This window comes from Capsicum annuum, chromosome 9 (assembly GCF_002878395.1).
Source record: "Capsicum annuum cultivar UCD-10X-F1 chromosome 9, UCD10Xv1.1, whole genome shotgun sequence".
In the NCBI taxonomy this organism is placed as follows: domain Eukaryota; kingdom Viridiplantae; phylum Streptophyta; class Magnoliopsida; order Solanales; family Solanaceae; genus Capsicum; species Capsicum annuum.
Genome location: NC_061119.1, coordinates 216,855,563 through 216,877,000, shown reverse-complemented (window position 1 = coordinate 216,877,000; position 21,438 = coordinate 216,855,563). Strand labels below are relative to the sequence as shown.

The 21,438-nt window shown below is 35.1% G+C and overlaps 3 protein-coding genes across 4 annotated transcripts; 1 reads left to right on the top strand and 2 right to left on the bottom strand.

Annotated features, from left to right (window-relative positions):
* The first annotated feature begins 702 nt into the window (after positions 1-702).
* On the top strand, positions 703-3,985 carry LOC107840929 (putative transcription factor bHLH041). Its single transcript, XM_016684881.2, has 3 exons — positions 703-1,500; positions 2,374-2,733; positions 3,733-3,985. The coding sequence occupies exons 1-3, from the start codon at positions 961-963 to the stop codon at positions 3,796-3,798; spliced, it is 966 nt and encodes a 321-aa protein (XP_016540367.2). The 5' UTR covers positions 703-960; the 3' UTR covers positions 3,799-3,985.
* A 1,937-nt stretch (positions 3,986-5,922) lies between these two features.
* On the bottom strand, positions 5,923-11,793 carry LOC107840928 (nucleosome assembly protein 1;2). The gene is made up of 12 exons (XM_016684880.2): positions 11,523-11,793; positions 9,606-9,649; positions 9,428-9,523; positions 8,012-8,104; positions 7,741-7,831; positions 7,606-7,667; positions 7,327-7,511; positions 7,057-7,234; positions 6,893-6,936; positions 6,516-6,714; positions 6,403-6,423; positions 5,923-6,299 (listed from the first exon to the last, which is right to left on the bottom strand). Exons 1-12 carry the CDS (start codon positions 11,566-11,568, stop codon positions 6,231-6,233), a joined length of 1,128 nt encoding a protein of 375 aa, XP_016540366.2. The 5' UTR covers positions 11,569-11,793; the 3' UTR covers positions 5,923-6,230.
* Positions 11,794-14,165: 2,372 nt separating this feature from the next.
* LOC107840926 lies at positions 14,166-19,760 on the bottom strand. Of its 2 annotated transcripts, XM_016684879.2 has the most exons (5): positions 19,663-19,726; positions 18,447-18,605; positions 17,083-17,344; positions 16,950-16,987; positions 14,166-14,694 (listed from the first exon to the last, which is right to left on the bottom strand). In XM_016684879.2, the coding sequence occupies exons 2-5, from the start codon at positions 18,460-18,462 to the stop codon at positions 14,468-14,470; spliced, it is 543 nt and encodes a 180-aa protein (XP_016540365.1). In that variant the 5' UTR covers positions 18,463-18,605; positions 19,663-19,726; the 3' UTR covers positions 14,166-14,467. The 2 variants fall into 2 exon arrangements, with proteins under 2 accessions (XP_016540365.1, XP_016540364.1); XM_016684878.2 differs by lacking the exon at positions 18,447-18,605 and having other exon boundaries at positions 19,663-19,760.
* Positions 19,761-21,438: the final 1,678 nt, after the last annotated feature.

Here is a 21,438-nt window from a genome sequence, read left to right as displayed (position 1 = left end):
CTCAAAAATCAATTATTTAGTATGGTATTTCCAAAGTTATTAATATAAAAACCCCCACTTGTAACATGACAATCAACTTCAAAAAATAACCACTTTTTTCTCAATGATGCAAACACGTGTTATGTTGAGATGCATAATTAGCTTTTGATACATCCAACGAATATATTATTTTTTTTTGGTAAAGATACATAATTAGCTTCCGATACAGTATATGGTTGCGACTACAGCTCGAACCCATGACCTCTATGCCAAACGACAACAACTTTACCAGTTACGGCAAAACTTTCCTCCCAAAGCATTCTTTCCATATACATTAAAAAGGTATCGGTTTTCTATCGGACATCTCGTTTTTAGTCAAACACCGTCACATATAAAACAAAACAGATGAAGTATCTAACAATCTAAGTACCAAGTCTACTACTATCTTTAGTCAACTCAAAAATCAATTATTTAGTACTCCCTCCGTCCCAAATTATTCGTCCCAAATTTTTTAATTTGGTTTTTTATTTACTTATTCTTTTTCATTAATGAAGAAGAGACAATTTTTTTTTCATGTTTTACCCTTTGCATTAATTACTTTTTCTTCAAATTAAATATAAATATTATTTAATAGGAGCACTATGGTAAACTAGGTATGTTATTAATTATTTTTCTTAATCAATGTGACATCTCAATTTAGGACGGAGGGAGTATATAGTATTTCCAAAGTTTTTTTTTTTTCATCCGGTGTCTGGTGCCCACATTAGAGCTCCAACTAATTCAGATCGCGCGTTGCAGGGCCCATTAAGGTGGCAGCGCTCCCAACAGAGTTTTCTCCATACCTAGGGTCGACCCCCGACCTCTGATTAAGGGTGAAACAGCCCAATCCACTGCACCACAATCTATGTCGGTAGTATTTCCAAAGTTATTAATATACGAACCCCATTTGTAACTTGACAATCAACTTCAAAAAAACACAAAATGAACAACTTGTTTCCTAATGATTTCTCAAATCAAACACCACCACCAACAACAACAACAACAACAAGAAAAGCAATTATTCTACCAATTGATCAAAATTTGCATTCATCTTCATCATCATCAAGTGAATATTCACCACTTTATCTCAATGAAATTCAAAAATTAACTCAATTCCCAAAAATCGAAGGCGAAGACGATGCATTAAGACAGGCATATCTTGCTGTCCTATCATCATCGTCTTCGCCTTCTCCTTCTCCTTCTTTGTCTCGCGGACAAACTACAGACAAATTGACACGAATGAGTAGTGCATTCACAAAGTTTAGACCAGACAATTATGTCTCAACAAGCTGTAAACACCACAACAACAACATATTGAAGAGGTACATGACATTTTTCAACAACCTGTATATGATTAATAGGCAAGAGGGGGTTCGCGCTACGACTACACAGGTTCATCACATGATCTCAGAGCGAAGAAGGCGCGAAAAGCTTAACGAGAACTTTCAACATCTAAGATCTTTGCTCCCTCTAGGAACCAAGGTATGTTAAAAATGTTTGAATTGTGAGAAACTGAGGGTTCGGTCAGTAGAAGGGACGACTAGCCCTAACCTCTAGTCGACTGATCCTGTTGATCGTATAACTAGAAGAGAGCGTGTCACAATAGAGGTGTCCTCTAATAACCACCACAAGGCTAGTCCGGCCTTTAGTAGACTCAAATATGAATATCCATCAAGAAATGAATGGTTTATCAAAAAGCGTATGTTTACTTTTGAGAAAAAGGTTCGAAATATATTTTAATTCTGACGAAAGTTGTTATAATACGCCTCAACTTTGCGGGGTTCTATGACCTCTCTAGATTATTTTTTTACTGTGTTTCTGTGACATATATTTGTCAACTGGACCACTACGTGAATATACACACAGCTAAGCGCGTAGGGGTCTGAAGTGGTCCAGTTAAGCAAATATATGCCACAAAAATACGAAAAAAAATAATTTAGGGGAGTCATGGGACCTGCAAAGTTGAGGCGTGTTACAGTAAATTTCATCAAAGTTTAGGTATATTTCAGATTTTTTTTTCCCTTTTGTTTTAGAAAACACATTAGTATTTACTTGAGTGCATTTTCAACACATCTTCTTACGTGTGAACTTGATTCTTAAAAAAACTAAAACACGTGAAAAGAATGAAAATAAACTCATGACTTCTGTCTGCTCTGATACCATATTGAATATGCTGCCATAGAAAGAACGTAACACCCGTATATTTACTTGACTATATCTTCAACACCCCACTTCATGTATAAACATGATTCTTGAAAAAGACCAACATGACCTCTGTATGTTCTAATACCATATTGAATTATGTGACCTTCTGAACATACGTTATTTACTTAATTATATCTTCGAACATTGCAGAAGGACAAAGCATCAGTTCTTGCTAGTACAACAGACTACATCAGTTGTTTGAAAGATCAAGTGAAAGAATTATGTAAAAGGAATGAAATATTGGAAGCACAATTGTTAAACAAGAAAGAAGCATTTCAATTTCAACAAAATGAAAGTGGAAAAGTAGCTGTTTACATAACAAACGTAGAAGAAAGAATTGTGGACTTGCAAGTTATAGCCAGAGGAAAATGCAGCATAGTGGATTTGGTTATTTGCTTAATGAAGTTCTTGAAAATGGTTAATTTTGTAAATGTAGTGGCTATTGATGCAAACACAACATTGGTTCAATCATGTCCGGTTGCTGTCATAACCTTACGGCTGACAATTCAGGTATACATTCTTTCTTAAAAAGGAAAAAAAAAAAAAAATTATACTTTTTTCGTTTGTTTGTTTCCATCGGATTTTGAGTCGAGGGTCTATCGAAAACAGCCTCTGTACCTTACCTTTTAAGGCAGTGGTATGAACTTCGTTACCCTCTCCAGACCCAACTTTGTGGGAATGAATATACTTGGTATGTTGTTATTCTTGTTGTTTTCACCGCGGGTGTTTTGAGTCGAGGGTTGATCGAAAACAGTCTCCCTATGTATACTGTTATTCTTTTTGCTTTCATCGCGGGTGTTATAAGCCGTTGGTCTATCAGAAACAGCCTTTGTACCTCACCTCGAAGGTATAGTGGTACGGATTTCGTTACCCTCTCTAAATCCTTCTTTGTGGGAATGTACTTAGTATGTTGTTATTCTTGTTGTTTCCACCGGGGTCTTGAGCCGAGGATCTATCTAAGACAACCTCTCTACCTGACCTCTAAGGTCGTGGTACGGACTTCGTTACCCTCTCCAGACCTCACTTGGTGGGAATATACTTAGTATGTTGTTATTCTTGTTGTTTCCATCGGGGTCTTGAGCCGAGGGTCTATCGGAAATAACCTCTCTACTTCGCGTTTAAGGTAGTGGTGTGGACTTTCGTTACCCTCTCCAAACCCCACTTTGCTGGAATATATTTGGTATGTCGTTATTCTCGGTGTTTCCATCGTGGGTGTCTTGAGCCGAGAGTCTATCGAAAACAGTCTTTCTATCTCACCCTAAGGTAGTGATACAGACTTTTGTTATCCTCTTCAGACCCCATTTTATGAAAAAATATACTTGGTATGTTGTCATTCTTACTGTGTCCACTGCGTGTGTTTGGTATCTACATTGGGGCTGACTAAATTTGAGTTTCCATCGAAAAGCCCCACTCGAACAAAGTCGACTTCATATCTGACTACTAGATCCACTATAAACCATTTATTTATTTATTTATTTATTTATTTTTGTGGTTTTGTCTTTGCTATAGGGAGATGAATGGGAGGAATCAACTTTCATAGAAGCAACAAAAAGGGTTGTTGAATACACGACATAATTTATTGGTAATGTCATAAAAAATTTGCACCACAATTTTATTGTATGTATATATATAAGTCTAGCAATAAATAATGTATTCAGTCGAACTCACAGAATTCGTCCTTTGATACGTCTCTATCACGAAGACGTTGCGATCTATAGACACTATCGATAATTTTAATTTTACAATTTTGTTTGTATCTAGTAGCAATATTTTTTAATTAAAAAAATTTGATAGTTGTACATTACAAAGTTTATATGAACACCACAAAAAAACGTTTATTATTGTGAAATAAAATAATATTCATGCGTTGCCACTTTTGACTAAAAATTAATAACACATTCAATTGCATGGTCAAAAGTCAAAATCTAATTAATTAATTATACTTTTGATTTTATACTTTTTTCAAAATCTTGAACCACCTAATCCACCTTTAACTTAGCTAAGTGAATATAAAATAGGATAATAAAATTACTTATTTGTTTCACCTTGATCTTTTTTTTTTTTTTTCTCAAGTTATTCACGATCCCTTAAAGTTGTTCGCATAATTTACTTAGAATACAAAATTGCGGATCGAACTTTCACACTTCAAAAAGTTAATTTACCTCTGACACTTATGTCGAGAGTATTCGTATCTTCTTAAAAGGTACTCCTTTAACCTATATATACGATATAATTTTTCAAAAAATATGACGACTTCAGGTTTTTATAGCGAACGTGTGATTCTGTTAAGAGTAAACAACATAAAAACAACTTACTCTATCGAAGTAATATTTCATTAATCATAATCCGACAAGTTTAAAGAGGGCAAAATGAATGTAAATCTTACCTCTACCGGGGTAGAGGGTTGGATTTTAATAGACCCTCCGCTCTAAGGTGTATTCAAAGCAAGGTTGTAAGAAAATACGACGATACGGTAACAAAGATACGAAGAAGCATAGGCTAGTTGTCTAGAAAAAAAGTATGCACCAAACCTTTAACATCTACCTTTATAGGGAAACAGAATTGTTTCGGATAGACCCTCGACGACTCCAAAGAGGCTACCTTCATAGGAAAATACCTTTAACATCTACCTTTATAGGGAAACAGAATTGTTTCGGATAGACCCTCGACGACTCCAAAGAGGCTACCTTCATAGTAAAACAGGATTGTTTCTAATAGACCCTCAACGACTCCAACGAGGCTACCTCTATAGGGGAACATGGTTGTTAATGCTAGACCCTCAACGACTCCAAAGAGGCTACCTTTATAAGGGAATAGGGTTGTTTCAAATAGACCCTCGACAACTCCAAAGAGGCTACCTCGACAACTCCAAAGAGGCTACATTTATAGGGAAACAGAATTGTTTCTGATAGACCTTCGATGACTCCAAAGAGGCTACCTTTATAGGGAAACAAGGTTGTTTCTAATAGACCCTCAATGACTCCACGAGGCTACCTCTATAGGGAAACATAGTTGTTTTGCTAGACCCTCAACTCCTCCAAACTTTATAGGGGAATAGGGTTGTTTCTAATAGACCCTCAACAACTCTAAAGAGGCTACCTTTATAGGGGAACATGGTTTTTTCTAAGACCCTCGATGACTCCAAAGAGGCTACCTTTATAGGGGAACATGGTTGTTTCTGATAGACCCTCAACAACTCCAAAGAGGCTACCTTTATAGGGGGACAGGGTTGTTTTTGATAAACAACTCCAGAGAGGCTACCTTTATAGGGGGACAGGATTGTTTTTGATAAACACTCTCGACAACTCCAAAGAGGCTACCTTTATAGGGGAACATGGTTGTTTCTAATAGACCCTAGACAACTCCGAAGAGGCTACCTTTATAGGGAAACAATCCATTTCTGATAGACCCTCGACGCCTCCAAAGAGGCTACCTTTATAGAAGAACAAGATTGTTTCTAATAGACCCTCGACGCCTCCAAAGAGGCTACCTTTATAGGGGAACAGGGTTAGGGTTTGTTTCTGATAGACCCTCGACGACTCCAAAGAGGAGTATTTGAAGCAAATTTTGCAAGAAAATATGACAGCAAAATAGCAAAGAAGCACAGGCTAATAGTCCAGAACAAAGATGTATCTCCATTTCATATTATCCAATCAAAGAAGCATATTCAGGACCTAATGGAGATATAATAAAGGCACATCTTGTAACTAAAGCTATATTTTGAGATTTGTGAATCTCCAACAAGTTCAACAATAAGAGTATATAATAAGTCTCATCACACTTCCAATTCCCCTATCTACTACTTACCCCAAAGGGGCAAACTGACAAAGCCAAAGAATGTAAATCAGAAAACATATAAAGAGAAAAATGACTAAAGAGATTGTTCTAGCATACTCGACGAACGAACGAACAAACAAGCAAACAAAACTGCAGGATCTCCCTCCGCCATCCTTCTTTTCAAGGCAAAATAACATGTAGATTGTAGCCAGCTGCAACGAACGAACGGACTACTGTTGCTTGCATTCGGGTGGCCTCTCACCAGCCGGAGCATCAACTGCATGTGCTCTACCAATCCTCTGTAACGTAAAATGTAAACAACTCGGTATGTGTCTAGTATTACGAAAAGGAAAGCATATGAACGAACTTTTCAGTGATGAAAGACAGTTTTGTTGTTCATACCTTGCGTGCAGCAGATGATGACTGTATTTGACATTTGAAACAAGGGGGAATACGTTAGCATTCATGGCCATCTCGAAATAAAAAGTTAGGCGCTAAACAAGGAAGAACCGTACCTTTTTCTTGGTCCCGCTCTCATCTTCATCCTCATCGTCGTCATCCTCTTCATCATCCTCGTCGTCCTCGTCCTCTTCATCATCCTCGTCGTCCTCGTCGTCATCATCCTCATCTTCCAAGTCAGCAAAATCATCTTCGGCAGCTTCCCCAGTGAACCAAGAAACGGCATGGGGGATAATCTTATCACGGATAGTTGATCTGCATAGACAGTTAGGATATGAATCTCAGCAATTAAATAAACAGTTTGAAATTGAGCAAGTACAGATTCTTCAACATCATCTTCCTCGAGTAATTTATATTCTGGATGGTACCATATTCACTTTAAATGGAAGTTATTATCATGGTCATGTGAATTGATATTTTCATATCAACATACCCAATATCATAGTCTTGTTCCATCAAACTTTGAAGTTCTTCAGCCTGTCCAAGAAGTAACGAGAAAATGTCGTTCAAATTAAGCCTCGAAACAAAACACACACTCACAGCATCTTCATCATAACCTCGAGAAAAATTAACACGTGAAGAAAATGAAATACTTACAGCCTCTTCATCAATATCCTCTTCGTCGTCTGGAACTTGAGGTGGACTAAAGAAGTTGAAGAAACTTTCGCATTGTTCCGTCTTAATAATAGGCTTGGCATTCTTTGATCCCTTCTTTGGCTTCTTCTTCAGAATCTTTTGTGTCAAACATTTTCCTTGATGCCAATCTATCTCAGTACTACAGATTGTCAGCAATAAAAAGCCATTTAGGATAAAACAGGCTAATATATCGAAGCAAAGAACTTTGCCGTAGATTAACATGTTACATACCCTATGGCCTTCTCAAGAATTGGCTCATCTTCATCGATCATGTGATATGTTTTGGTCAGCACGGTGTTCTTGAAGAAAGGATTAGTATCAAAGAAAAATTCAAGCTTAAATCCCTTGGGATTATCAATCCTGGTCCACTTAATATCCTTGAGAAACTTGAGTGCTGCTTCATCGCGCTCGGAAATCTGTACTTACAGAATTTGACCAGATTATGGTCGACGGATTGCAAGACAAAAAAAAATGAAAGTAATATGTAGTACGTGATGATCAACAACTAACCTCCTCAGCTAGCACGTCGTTATTCTTCATTGCAGTGAACCAGAAATCGGGAACTCCTTTCTCTATAAAACGACAATGTCAAGAATACTAATCACAAGGAAACAAGCATAAAACCTAGCTCGACAGTTAACTTACCCACTGCAGCTTTATCCTTTTCCTGGTCCACTGCTGGCACCTCTGTCACTGCACCATCGACTTCAACAACTCCATTCACAATATCAAACCTCTGCAATATTCAGTTTTTGCCAACGTTACTTCAAGATAAAGGTGCATATAATCAGTTTTTGCCAACGTTACTTCAAGATAAAGGTGCATATAATCAGTTTTTGCCAACATTACTTCAAGATAAAGGTGCATATAATCAATGGATGCAAGGTACAAAAGCAAATGCGTCGGCATCACCGACCTTCGTATACAAAGGCTGATACAACTTTTGGTATTTGGCTTCAAGCGCAGCTCTCTCCTCAAAAAATTTGGCCTCCAACTCATCATGCTGAGTCTGAATTTACGACAAAGAAACAGAATTCAATATCCAAGGTTGCAAAGATAACAATAGATCAAACAGCAAGGAACCTGAGAAAGAAAGACGTAGCGAACTACCCAGACACCAAAATTTACTCAACAAAAGTTTAACTAATTTGGCAACTAATGCACCATGGTATTTTGTAATTACGGAGAAATTCATAAATAACTTACAATGACATGACTACGCAACAATATATGCATGCTATGAATCTGGAAGATGCTTATTCAAATAAACGAAATCATCGGCCTGTATCGTGAGCTATATACATCCCATGAATCTCAAACAGTATAAAAGATTTTTGTCGAATTCTTTTTTTTTTTTTTTGAAACTGGTAACTTATATTTTTCGTAGAATTCTTAGTAGCAGTTCTCCGGTGAAAATGGGTTCTTCAATAAGGGCCATTACAAGTTCATACTATCATTTCTGCATTCACCGTATCATTGAGTCATTTCTAATCAGATGCCACTGAGCAACTAAAATACTCAAACCAACTTCTCAAATATCGCAATTATTTGAGTTGTTTGGAAGTAGATGAATCATCAATCCATAGTTTATAGTAGAGGAGAACTACTTAGAAACGACAAATGTACGAAATGCCTCAAATCCAAAACTAGTTGGGTCGACAATATGAATCCTCTATATAGTAAAAGAGAACTACTTAGAAACAACAAACGTAAAATGCCTCAAATCCAAAACCAGTTGGGGTCGACGATATGAATCCTCTATAACTAATCCATTTGGGTTCATTTCATTCAAATACTCCACTACCTGACTTCTAAAACAAATTAAGTGTTCGATAAAACTAAAGAATCTCTAGACTTAATATTTATCCTACATGAACTTAATTTAAGTGTACAAACAAACTAAACCTTAATCCAATTAGATGCATACAAGTATTAGGAGATTAGCAAAAAGACGTCAACAACATCAACATACCCAGTGTATCCCATAGATGGGGTCTGGGGACGTGGCCATGAACACTGCCTCGTGGAGATAGAGGGGTCATTTCTAAAAGACCCTCGGCTCCTAAGTTGCTCGGACTCTTCAAAAATGTCATGGGGTGCAGGTCGGATCCTTCAAAAGTAGTACATTTTCGAAGGATCCGACACGGGTGCGGCAACATTTTTGGAGAGTCTGAGCAACTTAGCTCGGCTCAAATAACACATAACAAGGCAGTTGAAAAAAGACAATACAGAAGTAAAACAAGGCACAACAAACAAGACACGGCAAATAAATTAGCCAAAAGACACCAACGATACATATTCAAGCAATAGAAGTGTTATAAGCTGCACATGCCTGAATCTCTCTCAGAACTTCAACACGCTTTCTGACATTGGGGGACAAATTCTCAAGCAAGTTTGTGTGCTTTCCAGTAAGGTCCTGAAGTTTATTCTGCAAAACAATCAACAAAATCAGTAATTAAATGAAACAAAACCACCGCACAAACATGTAAGAAGGAAGGAAACAAACTCACCTTGAGAACATTGACAAGGTCTGCTCTGTCCCCTGCATTCAAAGCTACAAACGAATTTTAATTAGAAAAACTCAAATGAACAACATCAAAAAAGATCAAACAAATACTAACTGATAAAAACTCATCGAAAGATTCTGCTTTTAAGGAAGCCAATTTCACAAGATACACCGCGAAGTATATGAAGTGTATTTTTTTGATAACGTTTAACTCCTTGTGTATTAAAGTTAGAACCCCATTTAAAGTTTCATCTTTGAAGGAAATCCAGATCTTTTCACTAGAAAAATACACATAAAAGCAAGTTATTGAAGTGTGTTGTGGGTAGAGTTTAACACTATACCCCCATCAAAAGTTTCTTCTTTTAACGAAACCGGAATTCTTACTTACATAAGGTAGGTGATTAAAACACATCAAAAGATTCTGCTTTTACAAGAAACCAAATTTAACAAGATACGCACAAGTGTTCTTTAAGATAAAGATCAACTCCTTGGGCTAATTAAAAGTTTGAACCCCATTTATAGTTCTACCTTTTAAGGAAAAAACAGAACTTTTCACTAACAAAATACACAACAAAGCAAGTTTCCAAAGTGTTTTGCAGATAGGTTTCAACTCTTTACACCACTGAAAGAATAAACCAAGGAATTTTACTTGCAAATGTACATATAAAAGTCGTAAAACCCCATTAAAGATCTCATCTTTTTAAAAAAATACAGCAAATATACATAAAAGTTAAAACTAAACAAAATAATATCTTTTCACCACCAAAAGACACAAAAGTAAGCTCCTGGAGTGTCTTGTGGAACCTCCATCAAAATTTATATGGACAGCTTATTAGTTCCACGAAATGGGATCGGGAAAGAATAGAATGTACACAGACTTTAATCCAACCTCAAAGTTAAGAAAATCAAACAGATGTGACAGTAGCTACAGCAGAATAACACGATAATCAAAGTACGAAAAATGACAAATAATAACAAAAATCAAAGGACAAGATAATACAAAACTAAATTATACTTGCAACAAGAAACCCTTTTTATCCCACACAAAGTGCTATAGATGATAGTGTGTATGCAGACCTTAAACCTACCACAGAACCCCAGAGATAGAGAGATAGAGAGGTTGTTTCTGATAGACAACAAACCAAAGAAATTACTATAAGCAAAATAACACGATAATCAAAGTACAAGAAACAACAAATACAACAACATACCAGTGTGTTCCCACAAAGATGGTCTGGGGAGGGTAGAGCGTACGCAGTCCATACCACTAACTCAGATGAAGTAGAGAGACTATTTCCAATAAACCCCCAGCTCAGGACAGACAACAAATATAACAAACAAAAAACGTAAAAGCAAACAACAACAACAAGAAACAACAAGTAATAACAGAAATCAAAGGACAAGAAACTCTAAAACTAAATTATACACCTTTTCCTCCCACACAAAGTGGGGTGAGGCCAGTAGATAACAGAGTGTACGCAGACCTTACCCCTACCTCACAAACCCAGAGATAGAGAGGTTGTTTCCGATAGACAACAAATCAAAGATACAACTGTAAGCAAAATAACACAATAATCAAAGTACAAGAAACAACAAATAATAACAAAAATCAAAGGACAAGAAACTACAAATCTAAATTATACTTGCAACAACAACAACAGACCCTTTTTGCCCCCACACAAAGTGGGGTGTGGGGCCCATAGATAATAGTGTGTGAGCAGACCTTACCCCTACCTCATAACCCCAAAGATAAAAGGTTGTTTCCGATAGACAACAAATCAAGGAAATTACTATAAGCAAAATAACATGACAATCAAAGTACAAGAAACAACATACATCAACAAAAACTTAAAGCACAAAATACATACACAGAACTAAATAAAAACAAAAGCAATAAAATCTAATGGCTAGGGATTTATACCAGCACTGAGATCAGCAACATTGAAGTTATCTTTGGGGTTGCTCATTTTCTTGAAAATTTGAAGATGAAAACCCTAAAATGCAATAAGGGAAGAGAGAGAGAGAGAGAGAGAGAGAGAGATGGGGTTTTGGGGTGGGTATATTTATGCTTTTCTACGAGTTTTTTCCCCCCTTTTTCTAGAGAGAGAGAAGAGAGAGAAAAAACCTAGCTGCAGCTGGACTCTATTAAGATATCTTGCTGTCAGCAAGACCGTGTTTGGATGGATTCAAAAAAAAATCATGAATACTTGTCTTGGGATATTCTCTATAAAAACATTTATTCTTCTGTTTATTTTTAATTGTCCGTTAATTTAGTCATAAAAATTAAGGTCCCGTTTGGCAGTAATAATTTTTTGAAATTGGTATAGTGTTTGGTCTTGAATATAAATTTATGTTGTTTTTGAAATTTTATAAGAAAAATAGGAATGAAAAAATTGAAATTATTTTCACTTTTTCAAAAATAATTTTCACTGCGGTGCAATAATTTTTATGGCCAACACTACTATTTTTTATTTTTTCATTAAAGTAAAATAAATTTTTGAAAAAAAGTAAGAAAATTCTCATGGTCAAATGTCTACTAAAATATTTTGGAGTTATGTTTGATTGTGAAAATAAATTAAGGTTCTTTTTTTTACTTTTTATAAGAGAAGTTGAAGTGAAAAAAGTCCTTAATACAATTTCAAATTGTATTCATAATTTTTATTGACAAACACTATCATTTTCATTAAAATAAAATAATTTTTTGAAAAAAAAAGTGAAAAAATCTCATGACCAAACAAGCTCAAATTTTTTACTTTTACTTCCTCCATTTCATTTTAGTTATTCATCTTACTATAAATATATGTCTTAAAATGCTTGATCAACTGCTAAATCAAAACTAAACTAATTAAAAAAAATTCCATTTTATCCTACAATTAATAAGTATTCTTTAAAAGCCAAAACAAATTAATGTGAGCATATTTTTATATCGAATTTGGAGTTATGTTTGGCCATTAAAATAAATTAGGGTTTTTTGTGCGTGTGTGTGAAAGAAGTTGAAGTGGAAAAGTGAAAAAAAGTTTCACTAAAACAATTTCAAATTATATTTAGAATTCTTATTGCCAAACACTATAATTTTTACTAAATTAAAATTATTTTTCGAAAAAAAGTGAAAAAATCTGATGGCCAAACGGACTCTAAATTTTTACTTTTACTTTCTCCATTCCATTTTAGTTAATCATCTTACTATAAATATATGTCTTAAAGTGCTTGATCACTTGCTAAATCAAAACTTAAATAATTTTTAAAATTTCATTTTATCCTACAATTAATAAATATTCTTTAAAAGCCTAAATAAAGTAATGTTAAGTGTATTTTCCATAAATCTTACTATAAATAGATCTCTTAAAATGTTTGATCATTTGCCAAATCAAAACTAAACTAATTAAAAAAAATTCCATTTTATCCTACAATTAATAAGTATTCTTTAAAAGCCTAAATAATGTAATGTAAGTGTATTTTCCATAAATAATCTTGCTATCCATCTATGAAGGATAAATTAGGAAATTTAATCATTTTATTCATGATTTTCCTAAGTATCGTATAAAATGAAAAGTGTCAATTAAAATAAAACGGAGGAAGTACGTGTAAGAGTGGAGTTTGGAGTAACTTTGTTAGATTTTTAGTGGAGATCTCACTTATCGAGTTTCAAAATGAATATCGAATATTAAAGCCGAAAAGAAATATATACTCAAATAATAAGTTAAATATGGAAATCGAATCTCAAAATGAATATTTGAATATTGATCGAGTTTTATACTTAACGTTTTAATTTCACTTTTCTTTCAAATCTTTTCGAAAATGATTTTTTTCATCCGAGGATCTATCTCTATAAGGTAAAGGTAATCACACGCAGGGTCTGGAAAGAGTAGAACGTACGAAACCTCACCTATAGCTCATAAAGGTAGAGGGGTCGTTTTCGATAGACCATCAGTTTTAAATGATAACTGTCAAACAATATGAAAAAAAGAGGATACATATATGAGAGCAATCACAATACAAAATCAATCAAACTGAAAAGGATTTCACAATAAACAATAGAAAGGACAATAACGAAAATGAAATAACGTAATAATCGCAACCAAAAAACAAGTAAAAGTTGAAATCAAAGCCAAAGAACTACAAACATAATGCTTATATATATGAAAAGAATACTAATATTTCTTGCCGCAGCAACATACGAAGTATAATCTCACAAGTGACATCTAAGAAAGATTAACTGTACAAAGACCTTACCACTACCAGTACAAGGGTAGAGAGGTTATTTTCGGTAAACAAGGTATATATGAAAAGAATACTAATATTTCTTGCCGCAACACCAACGTACCCAGTATAATCTCACTAGTGACATCAGAAGAAGGATAAGATGTACAAAGATCTTACCACTACCCATGTGGGAGTAGAGAGGTTATTTCCGGTAAACAACGTGTGTGTATATATATATGAGAAGAATACTAATATTTCTTGTCGCAACAACAACATACTTAGTATAATCTCACAAGCGACATCTAAGAAGGATAAGATGTACACAAACCTTACCACTAACCGTGTGGGGGTAAAGAGGTTATTTCCGGTAGACCGATCTTTCTTATCGCAAGTATGGAAATATCAAATAAGTGAAAAAAATTCAGATAGTAGCTCAACACACATTTATATACAATAGAAGTAACTCTTTTTCTTTTTTCTTGTTTCCCATCCGGTGTCCGGTACCCGCATTGGAGCCCGACTAATCCGGATTCGCACAGGATAGAGCACCATTCGGGGGTAGCGCTCCCTACCAAGGATTCATTATGAACGAAAAGAGTATAAAAACTTTGAAACTCCATCAAAACCAACATCTACTTGTGATCTTGAGTAGCACTGCTAGTATTACTTCTTTCGATGAATTGAGTGAAATAGTGCCTGGATTTCTTCCTTGGCTCGTTCGAATATATTTGGACCTTTAACTTCATTGATTGGTGTATTAGCATCAATGTCATCGCTCCTTCCGTGAGTTTCTTTGTGATGACGATGTGGAGATTTTTGGCCGGGAGAATGTGATTCTGTTGCTTCTTTTGCCGTTTTGTCTTGATTAGTAGGCGCCTTTGTGATGCTCTCTGCATAAACAGAAGCACAGTATGATCAGGATGACGAATATTGACTTGAAACTTCGAGTGGAATGTGTGATGTGAAAGATGAACGTTGCATAGTTGGAAGAGCATGCCTAGAGGATAAAGAAAAGGAAGAGTTCGGGAAAGGGCCTGCATTTCTGCAAGAGGCTATTTCCACAGCACAAACCTGTGACCTCCGGGTCACGTGGCAGCAACTTTACTAGTTACTATTAGATACTACATCCAACAAATAAACATCATGAAGTTTTTTCAATTCTTGAAATTGTTTCTCGGAAGGAAAATCTAAGGCTCAGTTTGGTTAAATGTGAACTCCTTTATGCCGGAAAGTTGTTTTCATTAGAAGACGTACTACTCGAAAGAGGAAGCACGTCTGGTTTTTGTTCTTTCGTAAGTAACTCCGGACACTCCTTGTCTTAAGCCCCCGGCATCAGGTTACCTTTTGCACTGTTGTTAGTTACGATGATAAGGTTATGAAATGACTTAGCCGTATACAAAGGGAAAGACACCAGTATAGAGACTATAGGTTATAAGGGACGGAGATTATGCTCGTAGTATTTGATGGATGTGAACGAAGACCTTCACCAATCCTATCACCACTCAACCACGGGAGTAAAACAACTCTGACTTCGTAATAGGTGTAGTGGTTCCCTTGAGTATGGACATTTTCCTACGTTATTGTCCTCGTGTTCATAACCACCGTTGTAATATTTTGGCACCAGAAGGCTTGTGTACATCTTCAGATTAATCCATTTGAATGAACATAAACTGCTTTATGCCCAAAAAATGGTTGTCGTAGAAGATATTCTACGCGGAAGAGGAAGCAAGTCTGGTTTGATTATATTCATCGTATTTGATGGAAGTGAAAAAAGACCTTCACCATTCCAACGATTTAGCCACAGGGAGTAAAACAACTCTGCCGTTGTAATAGCTATAGTGTTTCCCCTGACTAAGGTCATTGTCCCCATGTTCAAAACCACCGTTATAACACTTTGCCACCAGTAGACTTGTCTACGCGTTCAAATTTAAGATGTGTTTGGTATGGAGGAAAAGATACGTGCATTACATGCCAATTGTCTACCCACCACCTCCAATGCCTCCATTCACCCGCTGTCATAGCGTTCACCTAAATTATATAGAAATGTTCTAGGACAATCCTGATCCATCTCATGTGCTTAGATGGGACTCAGTCCAGAGCGGTTGACCTTCGTGGAGGAGCCTGTGCTCATTTTGGCTAGTGATGTTAGCGGTTGCTCACTAGGGAGATTCCTGTAGTTAAGGTTCAGTGGAGGCATCGCCCGGTAGGGGAAGTTCCCCTACTTGGAGATCGAGAGCAAGATGCGGACCCAGTATCCTCACCTGTTCGAGGCTTCAGGTACATCCTAATCTTTTACTTTCGCACATATAACACTAATTGAACTAACTACTACTGAAACAACAAACGTCGTCAGTTTAAAGGCTCTCACCGAGAACACCAACAACAACAATAACCAGCGTAATCCCACGAGTGGATTCATTCTATTTGGACTTCGATACTTTATCCAACAAAACTATACTGCATGATGCCAACAGATAATAGCCATTGCCAGAACTAAAGATTGCATAATCTCACCGTGATATTGGCCAAGATGCGTGCAAGCTTGCCCAAACACCATGGTTATCAAGAAAATCAAAGGAAAGTTCCCCATCGGAGGATCTGTGGCAGTTAACTTAAAGCTAAGTTTCGGGCTCAGCACTTGTAGTTCGGAATTTGAAGGAAACTGTACTCTTCATATATAGAAGTTTCGAAATTAAGCTAGTTCTTTCCTCAAGAGTAAATCGTTCTCCCTTGTTTCTATAACATAAGGTCAACAAACACCAGAAGTTAGACAAACTGTTCTACAGAACATTTTCCACCGCAATGAAGCCTAAATGGAAATTTTACCTTTCGCCCATCTCCATGCGATGTACATAGATTTTATAATGCTCCGAATACTGTGATCCAAAACTTATCTTGTTTTTCCGACGTATGGAAATGAAAGAAAAATTGCAAACTTTCACCTTATTCCCTAAATGTGATAGGAAAAACGTAATCATTTCAAGAAAGACAGCAAAAGCAGGAACACAAACACACACACAAAGTCGCAACTTAAACGTCAAAGGTGACAGAGTAGCATGACACTGTTTAGTGATCACTCGTTGAGTGATTATTCACGAATCTTAAGTTAAAACAATCCGTCAAAGATGAATCATAGAGTTCAAACCTGGATTATGTTTCAACTCGGCCATTGTACCATCAGTCCTGCAGATCATCAACAAAATAATGCAAAATTAACTACTTAACATCCTCATAAACATTTGTTATCCATCTGTTATAGAAAATCCCGTTCTTGAAACCTGTTGTCGTCATCTGAAGTCGAAGCATGAATATGATCTTCCTTTTTCGGATGAATTGCTTGAACAAGAGCCTCGATTTCCTCCTTGGCTCTCTCGAACACATTGGGTGCTTTCACATCATCGATTGGTGTGTTCTCATCAATATCCTTACGCAACCCGTGAGTTTCCTTGTGATGCTGATCTGAACGTCTTTCACTATGCAACAATGCATCAAACTCTTCTTTAACTCTCTCAAACACATTAGGCGCCTTTACGTCTTTATCTGCCGATATTAGAGTATTGAAATCAGTTTATTGATCTAACACAAAATCTACCAAACTGTCAAAATCAAGGGAATTGTGAAAGAACTTGAGCGTTCAGCGCAAAATCTTAAGGCAATTAGCGGAATGGCCATGATGAAATTAGTTTGGCTCGCGAAAGAATCTAAGCTTCAACGCGAAAACAAATGACAATGGGTAGAGCAATTCAATTTATAAAACTCTTTTGTTCGTGCCTATACCCAACAACAGCATACCAAGCGTAATCTCACAAGCTAAGTTGCTCGGACTCTCCCAAAAATGTTGCCTCACCCATGTCAGATCCTCCAAAAATGCATTACTTTTGAAGGATACAACCCGCACCCCATGACATTTTTGAAGAGTCCAAGCAACATAAATCACAAGTGGGGTCTGGGGAGGGTGGAATGTACTAAGGCTTACCCCTAACTAGAGAAGGTAGAGAGGTTGTTTCCGATAGATCCTTGGTTCACGTAAAGCACATCAAAAATTAAGTATGTAAAACAAATACAGCAGTGAAAAATCCATACTGAAAACCATAAAGAAGAGAACAGCAACAACAACAACAAATGATATGCTAACCGAAACCAAGGAGATAATAAAAGCAATATTGATAAGGAAAATAGCCAATGCTCTGACTACGTACTAACCCTTTTCAACTTTTAAATACGCTTTTTCAACTTAACTTCAAATACTATTACTTCTTTTCAAATATCACTCAATTCAAGTCTAGACGCCTACTTTAAATCCTGGATCCGCCTCTTTTGGTTAGATGTATTGAAACTAATAACAAGCAGTTAGATATGTTTTGTACCAGCATGTTTCTGTTCAGTAAAATGGTTGAAAAATTGCACTAAGTTAGAGTTCGGCCATAAATTTTGGATCAAATTTTGAAAATTTGTCTTCAGAGTATTTTCAAATTCCAAAAACCGACTCAAACCCGTTTCTGAAGAAATTTACTTCCACTCACACAACTTCAAATTTTTTTCAAACTAAAATACATGTCCACACACAGCTTCCTGTTCCAAATATCACGATAAAAGCTCAAAATTTCAAGTTTCAAACTTCAAAATCTACGGCCAAACATACCTAAAAGTGTTCTCATTATCGCAAAAGTATCAATGCAGAATACATAAACAAACGCTCAACTTTGCCCTCGACTAGCAACAAAGCCTTCCAACTTCAAAAATGCACCTCTAAACACCTCAACTTGATCTCGTCCCCGTTGTATCTTGAGAACATTCGATGCTGACAAGACACATAAATTTTGAAGTTGTCATCATTTTGTAAGTTGGAGCGCTCTAACTAACTGAGTTTGAAGTGTCTAGACGTACATACTCAAATGCATGTCCAAACACAACATCAAGTTCCAAATATCACAATTTTAAAGACTCAACTTTTCAAGTTTCAAACTTCAAAATCTACGGCCAAACAGACCTAAAAGTGTTCTCATTATTGCAAAAGTATCAATGCATAATGCATAAACAGACACTCAAATTTGGCCTTGTCTAGCAACAACTACACAGCTCTAACTTGATCTCAATTGACAACTAAACACTCCAACTCATCCCCATTGTATGTTAAGAACACTCGATGCTGACATGACACATAAATTTCAGAGTTGTCTTAGATGATTGTTTTGTAAGTTGGAGCGCTCTAACTGACCGGGTTGAAGTGTCTAGATGTACATACTCAAATACATGTCCAAACACAGCTTCAAGTTCCAAATATTACAATTTTAAAGACTCAAATTTTCAAGTTTCAAACTTCAAAATCTACGGCCAAACAGACCTAAAAGTGTTCTCATTATTGCAAAAGTATCAATGCCTAATGCATAAACAGACACTCAAATTTGACCTCGTCTAGCAACAACTACACACCTCTAACTTGACCTCAATTGACAACTAAACACTCCAACTCGTTTGTAAGTTGGAGCGGTGTAACTGACCGAGTTGAAGACAAGTTGAAGTGTAGACGTACATACTCAAAGTTAGTTATTTATATATCATGTATTTTACCATCATTTATTAACATGTATTTTACTTAAATTAATTACTTAATCATAATGCGCGTAAGTTTTTACTAACTGATTTAAATACAAATTAACTTAATCTCACAGATTATAAAGATTAGTAACAAAAAATAACAAAGACAATCAACTCTTTAGTAGAATTTAACCAAATAATTAAACTTCAAATCACATAAGATGCAGAAATAATTAACCAAATAAAATAAAAAGGATTAAACAGTAAAAAAAATGTGTGCAAAATCCAGAAAGCAAAATTGGAAATATAAAATATTTTACCTGATGATGAAATAGAATTTGTTTTTAATTTTTCTTCAGACATTATTATTACTGGTAATTTTTTTATTTTTTCTTCAAGAATTGGTAGAAAAATTGGAGACTATTTATTGAGGTGAAAATTAACATAAATGGTTCCTTATGTTTTTGTTTAGTTAAAAATAGTCCCTTAGAATATGTTTTGTATAACTTTGATCCTGTACGCTTGTTAGAAAGTAACATTTTTGGTCTAAGGTTTTAAGAACTCTTATTTAATTTGTTAATTTTTTTTAAACCGATGCTCTATAAGAAACAACGTCTCTACTTTACATATGGTAAGAATAAGGTCTGCATATACTTTACTTTTTATAGACTTCGCTTGTAGAATTATATTGTTATTGTTGTTCTATCTGTTAGATTTAACGAAAACTATGAAAATACTAGAAAAGTCTCATCAGATTTTAGAAATTGCAACACAAAAAATATGTACGAGACACAAACACATAGACAAAAAAAAATTGAAATGGTAGAAATAATAACTTAAATTTGCACCAGTAACTAGAAAGGAAAAAAATCGTAAAATTCTACATTCAGAAATATCATGCTAAAAAAAGTCATAGTTCACAATGAATCTAATAAATAGAGTTTGTTAAATATTTGATGTAGATTAAAAAAAATATTTTTTTACCAATTTAAAAGATCATAACTGTTTAAAATATATTTTAAAATACTATTTTGAATTTATCTCAAATATAAGGGACCATTGTATTATTTTCTTTAATTTGAGATAGGGATTTTTTTATTTTATGTGAAGTAGATTTGTGTCTGATGTCAGGTCCAACATGGAGAGAATAAAGGGATCAACAGAAAAATACATGTTTGGTCACCTTATTATATTTTGTCATTGGTATCCGAGCCAGTTTTCACATACGACATTCCTTGATTAGTTTTACGAATTTCTTATCACCTTTTATTAGTGACATATTAGTTTTACGAATTTCTTATCACCTTTCATTAGTAACATATATCAGGTAAGTCAATCGATCAAGAGTAGAACAAATGAGAAGAATCACCTAGTATTAAAGGTGGACATGGTACGGTACGGGACGATATTTTAAACTTCGATACAATAACTTTGGTTTTTGGTATCTAAAAGAACAATATCATTATTATATCAAATTAGCTTGGTATGGTTCAATATTTTTAAATTCTGTTTCGGTATTTTACGATATGGTAATTCGGTAATTATTTGATTTCGACTTACATATATTCATATAAAAAAACTATAACTTTAAACTTTAAAAACGTCTCAATCATACCAGATAAACAACTCTCTTTGTTAATCAATTACACAAAAATAACATTTCAATCACGATTGAATAGTCCAAGATGCAAACTCTGAACAACATTACCTAAACTTAAGCATAGTACTCCTAAATAATAAGTTTTCCGAAAAAATTATTTCTGAATAAAAATTACTTTTGTGTCCAACATCGAGAGAATAAAGGGCAGACAAAAAAATATGTGTTTCGTCACTTTATTATATTTTATGTCTTGGTATCCGGGTCAGTTTTCACGTATAACGTATCTTGATTAGTTTTACGGATTTTTTATCACATCTCATTAATAATATATATCAGGTAAGACAGTCGATCAAGAGTAGAACAAATGAGAAGAATCACCTAATGGCTAGTATTTTTTATTTTCGTTGAAATTTAATCCTGAAATCTCGTGGGTGTGGTTCTTAATTCACTTCTAAGATTTCAACTATTTCATCATATTCATTATGATAATATTTTT